The sequence below is a fragment of the Oryza sativa genome, chromosome 3, assembly GCF_034140825.1.
Source record: "Oryza sativa Japonica Group chromosome 3, ASM3414082v1".
Taxonomy (NCBI): Eukaryota; Viridiplantae; Streptophyta; class Magnoliopsida; order Poales; family Poaceae; genus Oryza; species Oryza sativa.
This window is the reverse complement of record NC_089037.1, coordinates 25,714,196-25,738,800: the sequence shown is the minus strand read 5'-3', so window position 1 is coordinate 25,738,800 and position 24,605 is coordinate 25,714,196. Positions and strand designations below refer to the sequence as shown.

The following is a 24,605-nucleotide window of genomic DNA, read 5'->3' as shown; positions in this document are numbered from 1 at the left end:
GCCGTCTGCTGCTGCTGCCGCTGCCGCACGCAGAGCAATCGCAAGTGGGCGGCAACCAGGCATGGGCTCCCGTTGTTGTACTTGTCCACCAGACCAGCTTAGGTAGCGGCGAGACGGCGAGAGCTCGTGCTCGTCCCACGCGGACGCGGCTCCCCTTTCCCGTCCAGGAAGATCTCTATTCCTCTGCCTTGTAGGCTTGTGTGTTCTTAGGTATGGGGTTGGGTACTAATAAAAAAAATCGAATATTAGAGAATGACCTAATATCAAATAATTAGAAGGGGTGAGGTTTCAAATCTAGATCGTCTAGCCCACTATCTTGTGGAGCTAGCCGGAAGACACCTAGGTGTTTTTCAGGGTTGGGTACTAATCACCATACATGAAAAATGGAGCGGTAGATTCACGCATAATCAATTAAGTATTAGCTAAAAAAACTTTAAAATTAATATGAGTTAATATGTTTTTCTAAAAGCAACTTACCTATAGATAATTTTTGTAAAAGAAAATACTTCTACTATTTAGTAATTTGGAAAGTGTGCACGTGAAAAATGAGGGATGAGAGGTTGGAAACCACCACAAATGAACTCAGCCTTAGGGCTACAGTGGATCCATACCAAAGAGGACCCACGTACCAGTAACTCAAAATTATGTAACTTAAGTCAGAGAATCTCAATTCTCTTTCCGTGATGTCTACCAGGCGAACTTATGTACCGTGTGTTTGGTTGCTCGCATCTCTCTTACTTACCTCATCTCCCTCATATAGGGTAAGTTTAGCTAGGCTAGGTTAAGGTAACCGCCTCTCCGACGGTTACTTGGCGACTGGTGACTAGTGACGACGATTTGGTATGGGACTGTCATGAACGAGTCGGCTGGCGCCCTTTGGGCACGTTGAATGGTTGTGGATTTATGCGGATGGCTTGTGAAATCCCAAAAGCATGGGATAATAGATAACTGTTATCAGATTTTTTTTATTTTCAAAATAACAAAGCGGGTTGGATAGTATGATCTGATAGAATGATTGATCGGGAGTGGGTTTGAGGGGCGAATTCATCGTTGGGGCATGTTGGGGCTTCAGCCCCAGCTCCCCTCGATGAACCCCAGGTGCCACTCTTCATCCGCAGTAGCGCCTGCATAGGCAGAAGAGAAAAGGGTGTGTAGTAGTAGCAGCACCCAGAGGAGGAAGACTATTTTCTCTTGGTTGGGTTGTGACAATCCCGCGTAATAGGTGCTCAATCAATAAGACCATACAGATTAACAAGACGTGTCAATTGGTTACGTTATGATGTGCCATTTAGTCAACACAAACACACCAATTTATTTAATTATTTTTTCTTTGTGAAATGTTCCTAATACTTATAAAATGATTGGTAATTTGGCATTTGGCCGGTTTGATGGTCTTGACATGTTCATAGAGATGAAAAAATTGGTTTTAATTTGTATTTTGGTTAGGGCAGCACGTATTTGCTTTCACTCTATTTATATATTAATTTAATTAGGTTACCTAAAATATTAAATTTGTTTAGCAAATGATCGGCATACACATATTTTCATGTTGTTAGGCCTTTTAAGGCAATGTTGGATGGTACCGGTTAGTAACTAATCCTTCACGCACGTAAATATAGCAACCCATTAGCACATGATTAATTAGGTATTAGGTTAAAACCCTTAAAAATGAATTAATATGATTTTTTAAAGCAAGTTTTCTATAATTTTTTTTTAAAAAACACATCATTTACAATTCGGGGAACGTGCACGGCTGTGCGCGGAACGATAGAGTAAAAGTCAGGAGAAGGTAGTATCAAACTCAGCCTAAACTGGCTTACATGGAGGATGGAGCACCCCTCAACTTTTATCCTAGATTCGCCAGTTTGATATGTATAATTTTATACATGTATGTATATAAATATACGTATAAACATATAAATATAAAGTTTATATGTATACTCCCTCCGTCCAAAAAAAAACCCAATCCACATGTGTCCAGGTTTAAATCTAGGATTGGGTTTTTTTTGGGACGGAGGGAGTACGTATAAACCTTTTACATATGTATAGTACAAACTTTGATTAAATGGGTCAAACCCACATGATGAAAGTGGATAAAATACGTCAAGCCTATATTTTATAAAAAAAAATGTAAACGGGCTTAAGCCCACATGACAGAAATGGGCTAAGTCTACATTTAATAAAGAAAAGATAAACGGGCTGAAAAAAAATCACCTCGATTAAAAATGGCATATAACGGGCTGCGCCACGCGCTACTGATCGCTAATTAGTGACCCGCTTGAGAACCGCTGATTTGAAAACTGCCCGACCCGATTCTTTTCTGGGCAAACTGCAAAAGACACAGATCAAACACATATAGCCTCGATTTCATCTCAGCCATCCGATTCATGATGGCCAACCAAAGGGATCGTAATGACGCCAACCCCAACGATTACATGACGCATGCGATCTAATTGACAGCAACACCAAAGTCTGAAACATAATCATGAAGGAGGACACCCTTCATCTGTTGGCATCGTTGAGAAGGCACCCAAGGCTAGGGCCCAGGGACCTAATCTCATCCTAACTCCAGAGTCCAAACAAAACACTACTGTCGTTCTTGGTGAGGTGAGCATATAGCTCAACTACTCGTAGATTTCTTAGGGTGAAATCAGCTAATTACGGATGCTCGTATTTATGGTTAATTATTTTTTTAGTGGTAATAGGCAGCATACCCATCGATAGTGAGGTGTCCGTAATAATTTTGTTAATTTTAAGATATGTGAGTTTAGTTTTTCGGACGAGATTATAGGGGTAGGGTGTGTATGTTTACGTTTATAGGAGTAACTATTACTGTGTTTTTTTGAATGTACTATATTCCTTGGTAATACTTGCTCTGATCATCATTAACTGTATTATATTACTGCAAATTAGGGAACAGATAAGACTTAGAATTATGCCAAGAGAAGCCGGGGACCGGACAAATCGCAACTTTGCAAGCAGATTGTATATCGTTGCCTTTTGGGAAAGGCATGCATACGAAACTCGTGTCTGATGCCTGACCATGGCATGATCAGGCAGTGGAAGCTAATTATTACTACTACTTCGTGCGATGATGACTAGATTATCTCACTGAGTACGTCTCATTCTGCCTTAATATAATTGGAAAAGAACTGGACTTTGGTATTGTTGTCAATATATCAAGTCCTGATGGCTACTCTCTTCAATTTCTTGTCCAATTCGTTAATAGAGTGCATATTTAGGCTGTGTTCAACACAGGATGTTCCCAACTCCTCTCTCTTGTGTTCCACGTGCACGCTTTTTAAACTGTTAAACGGTACTTTTTTTGCAAAAAGTTTATATATGAAAGTTGTTTAAAAAAATCATATTGATCTATTTTTTAAAAAAATTAGCTAATACTTAATTAATCACGTGCTAATGGACTGCTTCGTTTTCCGCGTGAAAGATAGGTTCCCAGCCCATAGAATCGAACACAGCCTATTTTGTTAATTAAGAGAAGATTAGTTCTTGATTTTTTTTTGCATTTTCCAATATATATGTACAACGTACTGCAAATTGAAGTGAAGTGAATGCATATCGGTTGGTCCTCAATATAATATCCTCACTAATTTCTCTTCTGTTTATTTAACAGAAATAATACCAAAGAATTATCCATTCATTGTGACCTGTTGTTATTTAATTTTCTAATAGCTTACTTCGGTTTTAAGATTGGTAGCAACAAACTCCGCAGTTGGTCGTCAAATTGTAATCATTCAGTGGTAATAGCTGTGCAAGTAGCCTTTTCCACCTGTATCAAGGAAATTAACCACGGAACCCAGTAATAATGCATATCTGCCTTCTAGTAATCTCTAACCAAACGGGTTAGCCTCGGAGAAAGAAAGGAAATGATTAGCTGGCTTTGTTCCTTTATTTTCGACGCTTGATCGATCTAGTTGGTCACTTCCAAAGCCTGGATTTGACCAGGTGAATATCCATGGCAACTTTACTACGCCACTTGTCTAGGTCTAGGGAAAAGTTCAACAAAGATGAAGGATAATTTATACTCCTCATTTTCTCCCCTTCCTCATTCTCTCTCCACAATAATGAAGGGCTTAATACTTTTTAACCTTATGTTAATGTATTTTTCACTAGCTAAAACAATAGTTTTTTTTAGAATAGATGGAGTACCTCTGTTCATTAAATTCTTTGGATAAGCAAATGAACTATGTTTTGCCTTAAGTTGTACTCCGTCCGTCCTAGAATCATTTTTATTCCTCCCATTTGTTTCAAAATAAGTTTATTTTTAAGCAATCATTGCATTGAAGTAAATGAAAGTAGGGGATAAATGCATCAGGATCAATGGATAAAAAGAAGAATAATTGCATTGAGATTTGACGAAGTGGGAGTATTATATTTTTTTGGTTTTGTATTGGTATATGTGGAATAGGTGAAAAATAAACTTATTTTGAGGAAAGATTATGTACTAATGACAAATAAAAGACCAGAGGGAGTAATATAAATAGCTGGATTTATTTTTTTTTCTTTGCACATTTGTAAATGAACTTATTTTCCCTAAAAGTTTGAATTGTACTCCACTATGTAAGAAAATGATGTGGAGACAATGATTTGATATTACTGGCATATTGAATTCTAAAAATACAACACATGCTTAGCTAATAGATGATGATGTTGCACACTTACATGTGCTTTAAAATACTCTAGATAATAACTTGCTACTGAATGATGATGTGACACACTTGCATGTTGAGTTTTAAAAGTTAATGGACATCAACTATATAGACGGTATAGATAAGAATGTATAGTATGGATAGTCTAACCCGAACCATAAAAGTCAAATGTGGAACAAAAGTAAAACAAGCGAGCTTTTCAGAAGGTTGGGTGCAACCTACCGTTGTCTTTGCTACTTGCGACACTATTGCTGTTAGCTACACCGCAGTATCGCTGAATAACCCACACTATTGCTGTTAGCTACACCGCACTATTGCTGAATAACCCCAAGGCATAGATTAGTCTTGTGGTTTTCCAAACTACTTTTTTAGATTACCACTATCCGATGGTATATCATGATTATCAGGATAACCGTGAAAACCGTAAGTTTACCATGAAAAATTGTATGGTTAAAAATTTAACAAGGTAACCGCATATAAGTACCTCCGATAATCGTGACGTAACCGTACAATATTGTAATCGAGGACATTGTTGTCCCTGTAGGATGGAACACGTGGCCATACATGAAGCCATCCTAGAATACAATTCACGATTCACGCACTACAATGAATGTGGATTTCACCCCCAATTATTGAAGAAGATTGGAAACTTATATGAAGAATATTTTAGCATATGACGAGACGTACATCATGTTTCCATCAAAGATGAACACTGAGCCTGAGCCTGAGTCTGAATATTTCTGGTGACTGAAGAATGAGCTGGCTAGCAATCATAGTGAAGTAAACCATTCTTAGCTGGCAGGATCTCGCCGAGTAAAGCCTGATGTTTTCAATCAGCTTCGATTGCAAATTCCCGTGAAAAAAGGAATGTTTTTAAGTTGCTGTGCCAGGTGCTGCCCTTGAGCATCACCAGTGTGGTGTGTGGGCAATTGATTGAACCGTACAAGGTTTTGATTGGTGATTTGCCAATTGATTAATAAATTAATGCCCGTAGTTGCATATTGTTCCAGAGCTTAATTGGGTACTTGATTACATCATCATATATAGCGGCAGTGGTATAGTATACTAGGTATATAAAGTTTCTAGATCGAAACTCCACTAAACACTGCAGTCTCATATGGTACTAGAAATACTATATATTTCTACCTCCGTTTCGAAATGTTTGACGCAGTTGACTTTTTTAAACATGTTTGACCGTTCGTCTTATTCAAAAAATTTAAGTAATTATTAATTCTTTTCCTATCATTTGATTCATTGTTAAATATATTTTTATATAGGCATATAATTTTACATATTTCACAAAATTTTTTAAATAAGACGAACAGTCAAACATGTGCTAAAAAGTCAACGGTGTCAAATATTTCGAAACAGAGGGAGTATCATAAATGGAAACTCTTTGAAATTATACTTGTTCCCGGTACAAATCTAAATAAGTGAGAAGTGAAGCCCTTCATGCTGAACTACTGAGCCACGTCAGAAGATATGGACAGTCCGAATTTTGCTGCAGATGTTACTCCCCATCAGATCCTTTTATTGGTAAAATATCTTCTTTTTCCTTCAAGAAACCTCTATCTACTTTTACTACTTCCACGTCTCTAGATAATAAACTTAAATCATTTTCCATTTCGCTCCTTCCCTTCCCTAGCGGATCGCGATGACTCCTAGCTCTCTTTGCACGCAAAGCGCCGCCACCTTCATCTCCATCCCATCCCGCCGGTCTCAGCCTCTTTCTCCCCATCCCCTCTACCAAAGCCAGTCCTCCCCATCCCCATCGACTCTTCTCTTCTTCTCCGTCCTCTCCGCCGCTGCCTCCTATTCATCACCGCATCCAGCAGTGAAAGAAGGAGAGATAGAGGGGAAATGATAGACAAGGAGGAGAGGGAGATGAAGGCAGGGACGTAGATGAACTAGCAGACCGTCGATCCGGCGTGGAGGAAACATTATTGTTGAATTCTGATAATTCACATAAGTTGACATATGGAACTCATATATGGATTGTTAATGCAGTAATCATTTGTCCTATATATGAATTATTGATTCGATCATAGAAGCAATCAAATTGTACAGGATATATAACAGGAATTGCAGATATATATTACTAGCAACACAATTAGTTACAGGAATCCCAGATATTATTACTAGCTATACAATTAGGATCATCCGGAGTAGAAATATATAGTACACTAACAATAAATTCCACAACCATATGCTTTGCATTTACTGAAACTTATAAAAGGAGACAGCGAAATTATATCCAGGGTTTGACATTTTGGACTAAAATTTCGGATCCCTCCGATATGATATTATTTTGGCCAAAATTTTTCATTTTTTTAATTTTTCATGAATTTTGGTAATATTTGCTCAAAATTGACTAAATTTTGTTCTAAATTTTGGACCGAAATTTCTGAAATTTTGTCATATCGGCACTGCCCGATACAAAGGCCAAAAACGAAAAAGTGAACCCTGGTTATATCTACAGTGTTGCCATGCAATTTAATAGCGTTGTTCTTTTTCTATGCACTGTTGTCTTATCACAATAGGATGTAGCTGTATATATCTTATTTGTTGATTTTTCAGCAATCCTGGTATATATAATTCTATCGATTTATACAAGAAGAAGAAGAAGCTATGTTCACGTAACATTTGATCATTGATCTTATTAGAAAAATATTTCTTTGATGATAAAACAAGTCAGAACAAAATAAATAATATTTATATAATTTTTTTAAATAAGATGAATGGTCAAATTTTATATAAAAAGTCAACAATGTCATCCATTTTGGGACAGAGGGAGTATATATATTTTTTCTAGATTAATGAAGTTAGCACGGGTGTCTCGTTGTTGACGGGCATATCGTCTATCACTAAAATAATAATTAGTTATAGATGCGAGCACCCGTGTCAGTCTACAACTTAAAAATTCGAGTGGATTCGTTCCACCATAAAAACTCTAGCCAGTTGAACTACGCTCACCTCACGACGGAGTATATTACTTTGTATGTTTGGGTAGGTATGCTCCGGCCGTGACCTACCGGCTGGCTAGCGCCTGAGCACCCGCGCGTTGCTCGGCACGCAGGCGTGCCCCACCCTAGCTGCCCTGCCCTCTTCCTCCCGGCAAAACATGTCTGCCACAGTGCGTAGCTGGAACGTGCCAACGTACTTGTGTTACTAGGACTCTCTAGAGTACACAGATGCACTCACGCGCCAATCATTATTAACCACTCGCGCCCACGCCACAGCACAAACCATCATTCTCGAACACGTATCAATCAGCCTTGCTAGCTACTACAAGCAGCTATAAAAAGCGCAGAGGCAGGCAGACGAGATGAGATCGCCACAGCCAAGCTCTCGCACACACCGATCAGTCGGTCATAAACGCCATTAGACCAAGCTCAAGAAGAAGAAGAAGAAGAAGAAGAAGAAGAAGATGCGGCAGCAGCAGCAGAAGAGGAAGGTGGCGTCCGTGTCGTCGGCGCTGGTGATGTCGCTGCTGCCCATCCTCTACGCGTCGCTGCTCCGCCTCCCGCCGGCCGCGCTCGCCAGGGACACCACCTTCTGGTTCCTTCTCTCCAACTGCATCATCGCCATCATCGCCGCCGCCGACTCCGCCGCCGCCGCGCCAATAACAACTTCGTCGTCGTCGTCCCACGGCCACGACGACGTTGACGAACCGGCCCTCCTCGCCGCCGCCGTCGTCCCTGCTGCTCCTCCTCCTGCAGCGGGTGATGATCAGCTCCCCGCAGAAGCGCCGGTGGCCGTACGAAACGACGATGAGATCAACGAGCCGCCGTCGGCGCCGGCGGTGACATCGTCGGCGACGCCGTCCTCCGACAACCCGCCGGCGTTCATCGCCTCCGACGATGTCGCAACCGAGGGTGAACGGCCAGATCAGCAACCACAAGAAGCAGCAACCGACGGCGAAACCCACGGAGAGGCTGTCAAAGGAGACGACGACGAAGACGAAACAGCAAGCGACAAAACCACGACGACGAACAAGAGCCTCCCCTCGTCATCGTCAGAGGAGCTTGCGATTGTCACCTCCAACAACGACGACGATTACGACGACGGCGGTGACTCTGCGTCGTTTGGCGAGGAAGACGAAGGGAAAGTAGTGCCGTGGGGCATGCCGGCGCCGGCGACGACGACAGGCGGCGGCGGCGGCGGCAAGCAGTACTGGCAGCTGAGCGACGAGGAGCTGAACAGGAAGGTGGAGGAGTTCATCACCCGGTTCAACCGAGAGATGAGGCTGCAGATCCTGCAGGAAGCCGGTGTCTGACTCACCCACTCACTCACAGCTACACCTCCATCACAGTGGCGGATCTGCCGTGAGGCGGCGAGGGATCGAGTCTCCACTACTGACAATAGGACTATGAGAGTCTTTCGAGTCCTCCTAAAATTTTCTACCACATATATCTATTGGAAGAAGTTATGTACATGTGTAGTTTGTTCAGTCTCCTACTATTTCTTCTTGGATATGATCCACCTTCTAGTATATATGTTCATATAATAGCATGCAACTATTATATATTTGTATTGCATATAGATGTACAGGTTATATATAATACAAGCGCATCATATATGTTAATTAGTTTGCTTATGTACGTCGTTAATTTGTGATAGAGTATAGTGTACTCCTTATGTCCTATTAAAAAAACCTAATCCCCCATTCTAATCCTAAGTTTTAATTCGGATTAGGTTTTTTATGGGACGGATGATTGAGTTTTTTAGGGGTAGAGGGAGTAGTGTACATGCATTTTCTTTGTGCACAGTGCACATGCCATGTAATGCAGGTTTCAGGCTTGTTTGCAGTGTTATACACAAGACTGTTTTGTTCGATGAGAGCGACATGTTAGATATGACATGGATCGAGTCAGCTACCTAAAGAAGCTTCGGATGATAAATCTACACGTACGTACGGCCGGGCCGGCCATGGCGATATCAAACATTAAGGCTGGAATTAAGGTGACAGTTCACTCTGGAGTGTGAAGTGATGTCACGGATACAAATCAGGGCACGATTTAGTCATGGATATCGAGCTATCGAGAGCCGTTCGTTTACTGTGCTCGGTGAAATCATGTCCACATATATACGAAATCTGCAGCGAGCCAGACATAGCATCGATCAGTCACTCCCCAAAACCTGCAAATTAACTCGTCCACTGATCATTCTGCGGTTCATCTCACAAGTTCTCCTTTTCTAAGGGAGCCTATGCATCGCCAGTCTTATCTAACAGCTTAACCTCGAGCACACAAAATATTAGTACTAACTCCACTTTTAAGTATATGGATTTTTTGAATTTTTTACATAACTTATGAACTTACGGTTTAATAAAAATTTACTATGGATATAAAAAATATAAATCATGATTAAAGTATATTTAATAATACAAGATGGTATAGAAAAATAAATAACATTCATGTGTTGGGTCTTAAAAGAACATTTTCAACACGATTAAGCCTGTTCAAACAAAACCTGGCTCGGCCCACATACGCACCAGGCTGGGCATGGGCCTCCATTTTGTGGTCTGAAAGCCTGAAAAAAAAGGAGGAAAAAGTACACCGAAGGTCCCTCAACTTGTCAGTGAGATACAAAAACATCCTTGAACCGCAAAACCAGATATGCGGGGTCCCTTAACTATATAAAACGGTCACTCGAGGTCCCTTGGTGGTTTTGACGCCCGATTTGACCTACGTGACGGCTGAGTCAGCATGGGCCCCACATTTCAGGGTGCCACCTCATCTCTTCCATCTTATTTCCCTCTTCTCCCTTTCTCTCACTTTTCTCAGGCTGGTGACGGGCGGCGATGTGGGGAGGAGGCCACCGGGGGGAGGGGAGAGAAGGAGGTCCGGTAGCCGGTTGGAGGCAACGCCACCGTCAGCATCATCGTTGCCGCCGCCGTGGCACAACGCCGCCCGTCGTCGGCTATTTTGCCACTGCTGACTCCGTCGCCTCGGCACACTAGCCGCGCTCCGCCGCCGCCCTCGCTAGCGCGATATCGTCGATGGCTTCCACCCGGAAAAGCTCATCGTCGCCGGCTGTAGTTTAGGACCCGCGTGCCGCCGCCACAAAAAAAACTCCGACGTCCGCACCGAGGAGGACATGCGGAGAGAGGGGTTGGAGCCGTGCTGGCCGGAGGAGCACGACGGCTACCGTGGTGACTCACCGCCGCTGTTCCCCTCCACTCCCCTCTTTCTCTTTCTCTGCCCTGAGCTCGCCAGTGCCGCATCTATCTGCACTGCCGCCACCGCCGCCGCATCTATCTCTCTCTCTCTCTCTCATCACCGACACGGATTGCTCCTTGGAGAGGCGTAGCTTCTTGCGCCGCTGCATCCACGGTGGTAGTCGTCGCCGCGGCGAGCGGCGCCGGCAAGCTGTCGCTGTGGGCGCTGGTGAAATTGTGGCGCCGCTCCCTCCTCTCCCACTAACGCCGCCGCACGCTGCTCCCTCCTCTTCTGCTTGTGGCCATCGGGGAGAAGGGCGGCGGACTTGGTGGGGCCGCCACGTCGCCGTCTTGCTCCCCCTGCGGCCACCAAGCTCCTCTCGCCGCCGCCGACGCCCCTCCCCTGCTCCCGCGTCGCCGCCTTGCTCCCCTCGCCGCCGCCTTGCTCTCCTCCCCGCTGCCGCCTTGCTCTCCTCCCTGTCGTCTTGCTCCCCCCACGGCCGCCAAGCCCTTTTCGCTGCCGTCGATGCCCCTCCCCTGCTCCCGCGTCGTCGCCGCCTTGCTTCCCTCGCCGCCGCTTTGCTCTCCTCCCTGTTAGAGTTAGAGATAATGTGTGCATGTGATAATGCATGTGATAACAGAATAGAAGTTAGAGATAATCTTGGGGTTAGTTTGGATTGAGATGTAATTCTGTTATATATGTAAAACCACGTTGGAGGTTGTTTCCAACACTAATCAATATATACGTGCGGCCTCGTACAGAGGTGATAACGCTTCCTAAAAGTTTTATATGGTATCAGAGCCATACTAGCCACAAACAGATCAATCTGGCGATGGCGAGTTCCTCCAGCAGCGCCGGGAGTCCTTTTTCCGGTCAGGCGGTCGCAGAGAAGCTCACCCGGACGAACTTCCTTCTGTGGAAGGCGCAAATCCTCCCGGTGATCCGCGGTGCCCGCATGGAAGGGTACTTGACAGGCGCGACACAGGCCCCGCTGGCTGTGATCGACGCCAAAGATGGAGAAGCGACCGTCAAGGCGTCGAAGCCGGCGTTCGAGATGTGGATAACGGCGGACCAACAGGTGCTGGGTTTCCTTCTTTCCACACTTTCCAAAGAGATCCTCACCCAAGTCATCAGTATGGAATCTGCCGCACAAGTATGGAAGGCCATCACGGAGATGTTGTCTTCCCAATCACGTGCGCGTGCTTTGAACACGCGGCTGGCGCTCGCGACGACCCTCAAGGGCGATCTCAGCGTCTCTGATTACATCAGTAAGATGAAAGTCCTCGCCGACGAGATGGCATTCGCCGGCAAGCCGCTTGATGACGAAGAACTCATTTCCTACGTCCTGGCTGGCCTCGACGACGACTACGAGCCGGTCGTCTCCTCTCTCGTCGGCAAGTCGGAGGTTGTCTCCCTCGCCGAGTGCTACTCTCAACTCCTGAGCTTCAAGTCCAGGCAGAAGCTTCGTCATGCGGCTGCACATCAGGCTTCGTCCGTCAACGCGGCCAGGCGCGGTGGCGGAAAGGGCGGTGGATACACTCCCTTCAATCGCGGCGGGCGCAGCGGTGGCAACAACAACGGCAGGCGCAGCAACAATGGAGGTGGACGTGGTGGCCGCGGCAACAACAATGGAGACCGGGGTGGCAAACCACATCCTGTGTGCCATCTATGTGGCAAAACGGGGCATGTTGTCGCCGATTGTTGGTACAGGTATGATGAGAATTTTGTGCCTGAAAATAAGATAGCTGCTGCAGCCTCATATGGTGTAGACACAAATTGGTACGTGGACACTGGAGCCACGGATCATATCACTGGAGAATTGGACAAATTGACGACTCGGGAGAAGTATAATGGCAAGGATCAGATATATACGGCAAGTGGTGCAGGTATGGACATTAAACATATTGGTCATTCTGTTATTTGTACCCCTACTCGCAATATATACTTGAAAAACATCCTTCATGTTCCCAAAGCCAAGAAAAATTTACTTTTTGCTCATCGCTTAGCCCTTGATAATCATGCCTTTGTTGAAGTTCATTCTCGTTTCTTTGCCATCAAGGATCAGGTAACGAGGAATCTTCTTCTTAGAGGGCCTTGCCGCAACGGTCTCTATCCCATACCAAAATCGTCGTCATCTTCGTCCAAGCAAGTCCTCGGAGTCATCAAACCCACTATTTCCAAGTAGCATAGTCGTTTGGGTCATCCGTCTTTTTCTATAGTTCAGAGAGTTGTGAACAATAATAATCTCCCATGTTTAGGAGATCTTAATGAGTTAGGTGTGTGTGATGCTTGTCAAAAGGCTAAGAGTCATCAACTTCCCTATCCTAAGTCTTTCAGTGTGTTTAGTCATCCCCTAGAACTTGTTTTCTCAGATGTTTGGGGTCCTGCTCCTGATTCTGTTGGTGGCAGAAAATATTATGTTAGTTTTATAGATGATTTTAGTAAATTTACTTGGATCTATTTGCTTAAAAAGAAGTCTGAAGTTCTTCAGAAATTCTCTGAGTTTCAACAGCTTGTTGAAAGACTATTTAATCGCAAAATTATTGCTATGCAATCTGATTGGGGAGGAGAGTATGAAAAACTTAATGCCATTTTTACTAAAATTGGGATCACTCATCATGTCTCTTGTCCCTATGCTCACCAACAGAACGGTTCCGCAGAACGTAAACATAGACACATTGTTGAAGTTGGTCTCTCCTTACTTGCTCATGCTTCCATGCCTCTCAAGTTTTGGGATGAGGCTTTCCTTACAGCTACTTATCTTATTAATCGCACACCAAGTAAAGTTATACAGTACTCGACGCCTTTAGAGCGTCTCTTGAATCAAAAACCAAATTACTCCTCCTTGAGAACCTTTGGATGTGCGTGTTGGCCGAATCTTCGACCCTATAATAATCGCAAACTTCAGTTTCGCTCAAAACAGTGTGTTTTTCTTGGCTATAGCAATATTCATAAAGGGTTCAAGTGTCTTGATGTTGCAACTGGCAGAGTTTATATTTCTAGAGATGTTGTGTTTGATGAAAATATTTTTCCCTTCTCACAACTTCACTCTAATGCCGGGGCTAGACTACGGTCAGAAATCTTGCTTTTGCCATCTACACTGTTGAATCCTGAAATTGCTAGTAGGGGTATGCAAGTGAATGATCATATGTCTAATGCTCCCTCTGGAGAATCTAATATTATTTCTGAGCATGCACCTGAACAGGAAGCAGGAGGTTCAAATATAAATGCACCTACAGATACACATGATACAGAAGATCCTGGTGCTGGCGGCAGTACTGGATTTGATGAAAATACTGCTGGAAGTGATGGACCTGACGGCAGTGATGGATTTGATGGGTCAGCTGCTGGCTCAGATCCCGGCGATGGCAGTACAGAAGTTGGGAGCAGCAGCAGCAGCGCTGTCGGCAGTCCTAGCACTGGGAACGGCGGCAGTAGTGGTGCGTCAGTCAATCCAGGACCAGGGAGTGCATCGGCAACAGAACCAGCCCGTCATGGTGGTGCGACAGGTGATGAGACACATACTAATCAGATTATTCCTGAGCAGGTGCACCAGCCAAGTCGTCCAACCACAAGGTTGCAGAGGGGAATAAGGAAGGAAAAAGTCTATACTGACGGAACAGTAAGGTATAATCTTCTAGCCTGTACTGGTGAACCACAGTTTAGATCAAGTATTAGTTGATCAAAATTGGAAACAAGTCATGGATGCAGAATTTACAGTCTTAATTAATAATAAAACTTGGCACTTAGTTCCGCCTCAGAGTGGTAGAAATATTATTGACTGCAAGTGGGTTTATAAAATTAAACGGAAAGCTGATGGTAGCCTGGATAGATATAAAGCTCGTTTGGTAGAAAAAGGGTTTAAACAACGTTATGGAATTGATTATGAAGATACTTTTAGTCCTTTTTGTTAAGACTGCTACTATTAGAGCTATATTATCTATTGCTATATCTAGAGGTTGGTGTCTTCGACAGTTTGATGTACAGAATGCCTTTCTTCATGGTGTTCTTGAAGAAGAGGTGTATATGAGACAACCGCCTGGCTATGAGGATAAGAGTAAGCCTAATTTTGTTTGCAAGCTAGATAAGGCTTTATATGGATTAAAACATGCACCTTGAGCTTGGTATTCTAGGCTGAGCAGTAAGTTATGTGATCTTGGCTTCAAGGCATCCAAGGCATACACTCATTGTTCTTTTACAGAAAAGGAAATGTTACTATTTTTGTACTTATATATGTTGATGATATAATTGTAGCAAGTGCTACACAGGGTGCTGCTGAGGCTTTGTTGAAAGATTTAAAACAAGAGTTTGCTCTCAAGGATTTAGGTGATTTACATTATTTCCTTGGAATAGAAGTTAACAAGGTAAGAGATGGTATCAGATGGTATCTTGTTAACTCAAGAAAAATATGCCTCTGATCTACTAAAGAGGGCAGGTATGTCAGATTGTAAACCTGTTGCTACACCTATGTCCAATACAGAGAAAATGTCAGTTCATAGTGGTTCTGTTCTAGGGGAACATGATGCAACTAGATATAGAAGTATTGTTGGAGCTTTACAGTACTTGACTTTAACTCGACCAGATATTTCTTTTTCAATAAATAAGGTTTGTCAGTTTTTACATAGTCCTACCACGCAGCATTGGATGGCAGTCAAGAGGATTTTGAGATATATTAAGTCTTCTGTTGGTCTTGGTCTTAAGATTAACAGGTCTTCTTCTACTCTTGTTAGTGCTTTTTCTGATGCAGATTGGGCAGGATCAGTAGATGACAGAAGATCAACAGGTGGATTTGCAGTCTTTTTGGGATCAAATCTGGTATCATGGAGTGCTAGAAAATAGGCTACAGTTTATAGGTCAAGTACAGAAGCTGAATATAAAGCGGTAGCAAATGCTACAGCAGAGGTAATGTGGATTCAGATTTTACTTCAGGAAATTGGGGTTCAAGTTCCGTCGACAGCTAAGTTGTGGTGTGATAATTTAGGAGCTACATATCTGTCAGTCAATCCTGTGTTTCATGCCAGAACTAAGCATATAGAAGTGGATTATCATTTTGTTAGAGAAAGAGTTGCTAGGAAGCAACTGGAGATAAAATTTATATCTTCTGGTGATCAAGTGGCAGATGGTTTTACTAAACCAATCTCTGTTCAACAGCTTAGAGATTTTAGAAACAATCTTAACTTAGATAAGTTATGATTGAGGGGGGCTGTTAGAGTTAGAGATAATGTGTGCATGTGATAATGCATGTGATAACAGAATAGAAGTTAGAGATAATCTTGGGGTTAGTTTGGATTGAGATGTAATTCTGTTATATCTGTAAAACCATGTGGGAGGTTGTTTCCAACACTAATCAATATATACATGCGGCCTCATACAGAGGTGATAACGCTTCCTAAAAGTTTTATACTCCCCGCCGCCGCCTTGCTCTCCTCCCCACCCGTCCTGCCCAGAGCCAGAGAGAGAAGAGTGGGAGAGAGAGGAGGAAGGGAGAGAAGAGGGGAAAGAGAAAGTAGGATGACCTAGACAGGCTGACACGTGGGGCCCATGCTGACTCAGCCGCCACGTAGGACAAAACCGGCGTCAAAACCGCCGAGGGACCTTGGGTGACCGGTTTTGTATAGTTAAGGGACCCCGCATATCTGATTTTGCAGTTCGAGGACGTTTTTGTATTTCGCTGACAAGTTGAGGGAGCTTCGGTGTACTTTTTCCAAAAAAGGAAGAAACCTGAACATGAATCAGGTTTAGGCCTGTTTTTATGTGCTGAAAAGGCTTAGGCCGGGCGGAAAAACTAGCTGGCGTGCGCGCCAGCAGCACGCGTTTTTTGCGTGTTAACGTAACTAACTCGGTTAATTAAGGATAATGATAGTAATTAAGAAAAGTTTTTTCTTGTTTTCAATTTATTTACTAGCAGGTTGAAAACTTTCAACTTAATATTTAAACTTTGAAGTCAAATTTGAAAACTTTCAACTCATATTTGAAAACTTTCAACTCGAGATTTGAAAATTTTCAAGTCCAGATTTGAAAAGTTTTTAGTTAAGATTTGAAAATTAAAAATTTTGAAAACTTTGAACTTAAATTTGAAAACTTTCAACTCAAGATTTGAAAACTTTCAAGTCCAGATTTGAAAATTTTTAAGTTAAAGATTTAAAAATTTTCAAGTCAAGATTTAAAACTTTCAACTCAAAATATTTGAAAATACGTGTGCTAAAGATTACAAAAATTATTAGAAAAAAAAGTAAAAAGGAAAGAAAAAAATCGTGGAAAAAAGGAAAGAAAAAAGAAACCACGCGGGGAAGCGGCGCCGTGTGCGCGCCAATTAGCAACACCCTAGGGCGGGCTCAGCTGTACATTTTTGGCTTAGGTTTTTATAGGCCCAGTCTTGCATAAGGTTTGAACAAGCCCAAATACAAGATTTTAAAATACAAAAGGGATATTAGGATAAATAAAAGAAGTTAAAAATTAATCTGTCCTATTCTAATATCTTTCGAGCTACGTATAAAACATGTTCGATATAGAGGTTAACCGGCAACGACCAATGAAGACACAAAGAATATTATAGGCTAGGCAATGACCCCAAGGAGCATATCACCACAGAGGGCAAACCAATGAGAAAATGGACATTTAGCCATCTTCAAAACACGGTTTTGCTAGAATGCCATCTTCAAAACGTGATTCGATAAAATGCCAATATCAAGGCCATGCAACTCGCCAGATTGCCATTTTCTTATTTTCTCTTAATTCCGAAATCATTTTGCCTCTTCTTTGTGGTGATTAGACGGAAATGCCCTTGGGGCCAATGGCAAGTCCATCTCTTCTCTTTCTTTCTCTCCTTCTTCGTTTTGTGCCGCCGGCGGATATGGTCGAGCGCGGCGAGGTGGTCGTCGTCGTTGCTGACGAGGGCATCGACCTGTCGGGGATGCGGCGGAACAAGTTGGCGACGATGGTGTGGGACAGGGCGAGGCCGAGCAAAGGCCATGGGGCTTGGTTGATGGCAGCGATGAAGAAAACGTCTCAGCAGCGGCTCCGAGCTCCGGCGAGACGATGCCAACTCATTCCATTCGATATGAAGGCATGCATGTGCATCCATGAGGTTGGTTAGGTCCCAGGGATGGTGCATGCGCAAAGAATCGACGAGGGGGTCACCGGAGCGGAGAGAATCGAAGATTGACGCCGACGGCCGAAGTTGGAGAAGACGATGTCGATCTCCCTCCTCGATGCTCCATTCTTCTCGGTTCTTGAGGGGTTTTGAAGAGGACCTCAAGAAGGAGCTGATGGCGTGGTGGCTTGCTCCGGGATGGATGAGGATGGCCGGACATCGACGATGCCGAAGCGGCGGCGCTCCAGGACGACGATGGCACGACGGTGTTCCCGTTGCTACAATGGATCAAACGCGATGGCGTCAAAAGAAAGTTTGTTCTGCAAGATGAATTGAGTATGGAACGCAAAAGGGATAAGGACGACCGTGGCTTGGTGATGAATATGATCATCGTCTTCATCTCGGCTGGCGATGGGATTGAGACCAAAGAGGCAGCCCATGCTTGTTCTCTCGATGTGGTCGGCAGTAGGGTGGAGAGTGAGATGGGACGACGGAGTTGGGAGAAGACCATAGCTACCGCCGCCGCCGCCACTCAATGCGCCGGCGAGGCCATGGTATTTTGTCCCCTGCTCGCCGCGCTCACGAGGAAGGGCAATTTCGTCTCATCATCCGGTGGAGGAGAAAAAAATGATTTCGAAAATGCACAAAATGGCAAAAATGGCAAAGTGGCGGTGAGTGCGCGTTTCATATTGGCATTTTAGCGAAACGCGTTTTCGAAATGGTATTCTAGCGAAACCATGTTTTGAAAGTGGCTAAATGTCCATTTTCTCCAAACGAATAGGGGTCCTTCCCCTTTAGAGGTAGCTAATGATGGTCGAAAATAGAGGCAAAGTCGGTGCACTAGGTAGAGGAAGTGAGGGATTAGTGAAGGGTGTTGCATGGGATAATAAGGAAGAGGTGAGATGGGCTAGCCACCGGTCATCAAACGCATGATTAAATTGAAGGCCTCTAGCTTAAATATACTTAGTTTGAAAAATGTTGTGATGTCTATAAGACCAAAGAAAGTGATGCTTGTAAGTCAAGGTGGCTAGTTAGGGATCAGGGTCATGGGTGAGGTCTACGATATACCATTGTCTATCCTTGACAAAAGACAAACAAAATAAAAATTGGTTGCCCGAGGAGAATGCTACTCCTGGTGGCAGTTATCTTGATGAATGTTCCTGGATAAGAAAACATATGTTTGTGAATGTTGATTTATGTATTGAGTCTCGGTAGGTTTATATAAACTCTAATTTAGATCATAATACTATCTTTATACATCTCTAAATGTTATATACTTTTTTTTTGGAAATATACGACTAGCGTATATACAAGAACTTATATTCGATTCCAAATTTTATCGTCATTTTACCACATTTCATCAATACCATTATTCTTTTGCAAGTATTCTGACAGTGACGTCTCTGAAATACTACAGGCACCCCCGTCATCCGAATCATGGATATCTCGGTCTTTTTCCTCACAAGACAACCATACAAACAACTTGCACCGCTTATATGTTAAATGAAAGTGACGCATAAAGGGCAAACAATAATAAAATTCAGCGACTTTTTTTTTCTGCGCCGACAACGATTTCACGTGCACGCTAACTGAAAGCATAAAAGATATTTTTTCTGTTTTTTTTTTGCAAACTAGCGTAAAAGGTATTTCCTCCGGTCATGTTTTTGCTTTTATGAAACGAAAAGAAGATATTTTTTTCTAACAAAAATCCAATTTACTTTCTCCAACTATTTTATTGGATCACTTAACCACCTAAAATATTTTTAAAATGTGACATGGCTACTTAGGTTATTATATTTTGAGACGAAGATAATAAAAATATATTTAATAAAAAAAGAACACAAAGATGTTTGTGACTTGTATTCTCTGTTTAGGTTTTATTATTGTAACTTAAGGTTATAAGAAACAACCATTTGATAACTAGTTTTTAAAAAATCTGGAGAAGCTATGAGTTTAAACTCATAGTGTATTTTCTTAATTCTATATAATCACGTCATTTCAGAACATAAATAAAAAAATTAAACGATTTAAATAAACTTTTGATTATACGAAAAACCATACCCGCTGCCTGGAATCCCTCGCAGATAATCCCACCAACAAGCAGAAACATACAAACATCCAGACGGAACGCATGCCGAACGGTCGAACGGATGGCTCGGCCCGGGACTTATCGCGGGGGGAGGGGGATCGGATCCTAACGGGAAAGACGGGAAAATCTCCGGCATCGCCGCCAATTTCTCCCGCACGCCGCGGCGCTGCTCCCCCTCCCCTACCCACACACTCCACCACCATCACCACCACCACCACCACCCGCACGCGCGCCGCAACAACCTCACTACTGCCTATCCTACCTATATGGCACGGGGTGTGGGTCCCTCCGATTCCCCCGCCACGCCACTCCTCTCCCCTCCCCACGCAACCGCCTTCCTCCGCCGCCGCCGACGCCGACGCCGACGCCGACCCCTTCTCCCAATCTGCGGATTCCAGCGGGGGTCCCCCCCCCCTCCCACCGGCGGCGCCCGGTGGTCGTGGTCGTGGGGGAGGGGAGTCAACGAACGAGCCGAGCCGCCCGCTTGCCGGAGCTCTCTATCTATCTCTCTATCTCTATCTCTATCCCTCCAGATTCCCTCCTCCATCGAATCTCTGATATTTGGAGGGAGCGACTCGACGCAGCATCGCATCGTAAGGAAGGTCCCCTCCACTGTCGATGGATGTGAGGTTTCTTTCCAATTTTTTTTCTTCCTTTATTATTAATTATTAATCTCTCTCTCGCTCACAAGCATACCATGCGTTTCATGTGCCATTATGCCTCATCAGTTTGATATGATATACGGTATGGATGGTCTCTAGTCTCTGTCATCAATCGATCGCATTTACTACATAGATATGGAACTAACATGGAAGAAAAAGTTGTCAGATTCTTTTCCTCCAATCTGTATTAGGAAAAATAATTTGTCATCAGTTGATCGCATTTAATACATAGATATGGAACTAACAGGGAAGAAAAAGATGTCACCAGTTGATTCTTTTCCTCCAATCTGTATTAGGAAAAATAAGTTGTCATCAGTTAATTATTTGTATTTTTCGTAATAAGTGTGTGTGTGGAAAGGACATTCCTCCAATTTGTATTAGGAAAAATAAGTTGTCATCAGTTAATTATTTGTATTTTTCGTAATAAATGTGTGTGTGGAAAGGACAGGGAAGAAAAGAACTTGCAAAAGTGTAATTGCAAGGCAATTGATTTGATGCTACTTTTGTGGGGGTGCTCCTGTTTATTTATATATATGCCTATTCTTTTGCACTAAGCAGCAGCACCAGCTCGACGAGGAGAACCAGAGAGCCGCGCTCTTCCACTCCTCTGCCCCATCTTCCTCTTTGGGAGCTGACGGGGAGGAGGAGAGGGAGACTGTGCCGCTGCTGTCCTGCAAGATGGCCGACGATAAATCTGACACTGTCCAGGTCTCCGAGGATACGGCGCACCAGATTAGCATTGGTAATTTTTCATCAACCGTTCTTTGTTAATGTCTAGGCGAATGTCTTATGAATGATCGTGTGATGTGTTCTCTCCTTTCTTTTCATAATTGCGATCCTTAAGTCTTCCTAGCCTCCTAGTTGAACACCACGGCGCCTGCATATATTTCTCCTTTCTTTTGTCCTCATAACCTATCGGACAAATAGACACTGGTTGTTCCTTAGCCACAGATAGGTAAAGAAAAAGAAGATCTGATTCATATTCATCATCTTGAGGCCTAATTCATTAAAAGAGCTGGAACATGAAGCAATTTCCTTTTGTCTTTAATTTCTTACAATTTTCAGTTGTGGCTCTTCTTACTGCTTTTAGCTGTTCCCTCTGAAAATATAAACTTGATGCAGAGCCACAGACCATGGGTTGTCATTTTGGCTTAAAAAAAACATTGACCTTATGTGGTGCGTATGATTATTGATTGACTTACGAAACACTTTTTTTTTCACTTTCAGATCCCTGGTATCAAGTTGGATTCATTCTGACAACCGGGGTGAATAGTGCATATGTTCTGGGATATTCTGCATCAATCATGGTCCCTTTAGGCTGGATTGGTGGGACATGTGGCTTGATTCTAGCTGCTGCAATATCCATGTATGCAAATGCTCTTCTTGCTCACCTTCATGAAGTTGGTGGCAAACGCCATATCAGATACAGAGATCTTGCTGGGCACATATATGGTAAATATTAATACACTCAGTTCCCTCATTTGGCAAATATTCGATAAGGCATAGTTTCATTCTCTTTCCTTTTTTTCTTTAACTGTGCATGTTTCTTAATCATTCCCCTCACACCATATTTTTTGTATTTCATACTATTTGAATTTCTTTCCTTTTTTTTCTTTAACTGTGCATGTTTCTTAATCATTCCCCTCACACCATATTTTTTGTATTTCATACTATTTGAATTGGTTATGAAAAACTTGCTCTGGGTTTTGTTTATTAATAAAAAAATGGTAATTTTGCTTTTGCAGTATGACTGAATTACCTTTATTTCAGGTAGAAAAATGTATTCGCTTACATGGGCTCTGCAATATGTTAATCTATTCATGATCAACACTGGCCTTATCATTTTAGCTGGTCAAGCCCTGAAGGTACAGAGCAATCACCATCACCCAACTCTTCTTATGGTGAAATGCCGTGTTATTTCATAACAAGAGTTGGGCCCTTCTATTCATTATCTCAGTATCTAAGTTTAGATTTTTTTTTCTTTTTGGGAATACACATGTTGAATTTCACTGGGAAATCTTTTTCCCTCCTGGACTCATTTGTGAACTTCCTTTCTGCAGGCAATATATGTATTATTTAGGGACGATGGAGTTCTAAAGCTACCCTACTGCATAGCATTATCTGGGTTTGTCTGTGCTCTTTTTGCCTTTGGAATCCCTTATCTGTCTGCTCTCAGGATTTGGTTGGGATTATCAACAGTTTTCAGTCTCATCTATATAATGATAGCATTTGTCATGTCGCTTAGAGATGGTATTATACTTTGGTTCCTTGTTCATCTGTCCTTAATTTCTTGTGCATTTCCATTTGTTGGCATAACAAGCTACTCGTACAAAAATTTCATTACTGGTTTTCTTTTGAAGGGATTACCACACCTGCAAAGGATTATACTATTCCTGGATCACATTCAGATAGAATCTTCACTACGATAGGTGCTGTAGCAAACCTTGTGTTCGCTTACAACACTGGAATGCTCCCAGAAATTCAAGTTAGTCAGTTTAGTACATATGGCCAGTGACTAGTTTATTTACCATGATATTACCTTATGTGTATTATATATTGCAGGCAACCATAAGGCCTCCTGTGGTCAAGAATATGGAGAAGGCTCTATGGTTCCAGTTCACTGTTGGTTCGTTGCCTCTTTATGCTGTCACCTTTATGGGGTATTGGGCGTACGGGTCCTCAACATCAAGCTATCTACTGAATAGTGTGAAGGGACCAATTTGGATAAAAACTGTGGCAAATTTATCGGCGTTTCTTCAGACTGTCATAGCATTACATGTATGTCCACCTTACTATATATCTAGTCCAAGCTACATTATTGTCAATTAGTAATGGTTATTTCTTTTTCAATTTGATTTGTTTATAATCAAATTGACACTCAATGAAGTAACATGAGGTCGTTTTCTATATATGCCAGATATTTGCAAGCCCAATGTACGAATTCTTGGACACAAGATTCGGCAGTGGACATGGTGGTCCTTTTGCAATCCACAACATAATGTTCAGAGTGGGTGTCAGAGGAGGCTACCTGACCGTCAACACCTTGGTGGCCGCGATGCTCCCCTTCCTTGGCGACTTCATGAGCCTGACGGGTGCACTCAGCACCTTTCCCCTGACATTCGTTCTTGCAAATCACATGTACCTCACGGTGAAGCAGAACAAGATGTCCATCTTCAGGAAATGCTGGCACTGGCTGAACGTTGTTGGCTTCAGCTGCTTGTCCGTCGCAGCTGCGGTTGCTGCGGTGAGGCTAATCACGGTCGACTACAGTACATACCATTTGTTTGCTGATATGTGAGGCTGGAAAGTGCAAGCATGCAGCCCTGGATCAGCTGTAAATTCGTCCTCTTCTTTTTTATTTTTTTGGTTAGGGGATGCATGTAGGTCGATAGAATGATGGAGATTGCAATAAATAATTTGGCTAAAATGTTGTCCAGATTTGGTTGTTTGAGGTGCAAGATGTTTGCCTCAAAACGTACCGCTATGGTTCACTTTTTAAGAACTGTACTGCTACCTCTGTTTGCGGAGATTTTTGTCTGCAGGCATGCAGGATGAATATTATTCAAGTGCTCTAATAGTTTGATCTCAGCAACATCAAACTGTCCTTAGATATAGACATAGATAAAACCACCTTTTAATTTTGTGAATTTTAATCTTAATTCGGAGAATTTGGCACTAAACAATTTTCCTTTTTGTTTACAAATTAGGCCCTGTTTAGTTTAGCGGTGAAAAGTTGTTGTGTGTCACATCGGATATATGGACACACATTTGAAGTATTAAACGTAGTCTAATAACAAAACAAGTTAAAAATTCCACCTGTAAACTGCGAGACGGATTTATTAAGCCTAATTAATCCGTCATTAGTAACTGTGGCACCACATTTTCAAATCATGGAGCAATTAGGTTTAAAAGATTCGTCTCGCAATTTACACG

General features: G+C 42.7%; 2 protein-coding genes and 1 non-coding gene across 5 annotated transcripts; all 3 read left to right on the top strand.

Annotated features, from left to right (window-relative positions):
- Positions 1-7,994: 7,994 nt before the first annotated feature.
- On the top strand, positions 7,995-9,248 carry LOC107276624 (uncharacterized). The gene has a single exon (XM_026023855.2). It carries the CDS (start codon positions 8,095-8,097, stop codon positions 8,941-8,943), a length of 849 nt encoding a protein of 282 aa, XP_025879640.1. The 5' UTR covers positions 7,995-8,094; the 3' UTR covers positions 8,944-9,248.
- A 2,892-nt stretch (positions 9,249-12,140) lies between these two features.
- Positions 12,141-12,279, top strand: LOC112938385 (small nucleolar RNA Z247). The gene has a single exon (XR_003241584.1). It is a non-coding gene; the product is annotated as a small nucleolar RNA Z247 (small nucleolar RNA).
- Positions 12,280-20,065: 7,786 nt separating this feature from the next.
- On the top strand, positions 20,066-24,264 carry LOC4333560 (proline transporter 1-like). 3 transcript variants are annotated; one of them, NM_001402195.1, is made up of 8 exons: positions 20,066-20,634; positions 21,231-21,414; positions 21,900-22,124; positions 22,443-22,537; positions 22,733-22,922; positions 23,033-23,157; positions 23,235-23,450; positions 23,590-24,264. In NM_001402195.1, exons 1-8 carry the CDS (start codon positions 20,629-20,631, stop codon positions 23,968-23,970), a joined length of 1,422 nt encoding a protein of 473 aa, NP_001389124.1. In that variant the 5' UTR covers positions 20,066-20,628; the 3' UTR covers positions 23,971-24,264. The 3 variants fall into 3 exon arrangements, 2 of the variants coding, with proteins under 2 accessions (NP_001389124.1, NP_001389123.1); NM_001402194.1 differs by having other exon boundaries at positions 20,066-20,639; XR_010739778.1 differs by having other exon boundaries at positions 20,121-20,639; positions 23,033-23,101.
- Positions 24,265-24,605: the final 341 nt, after the last annotated feature.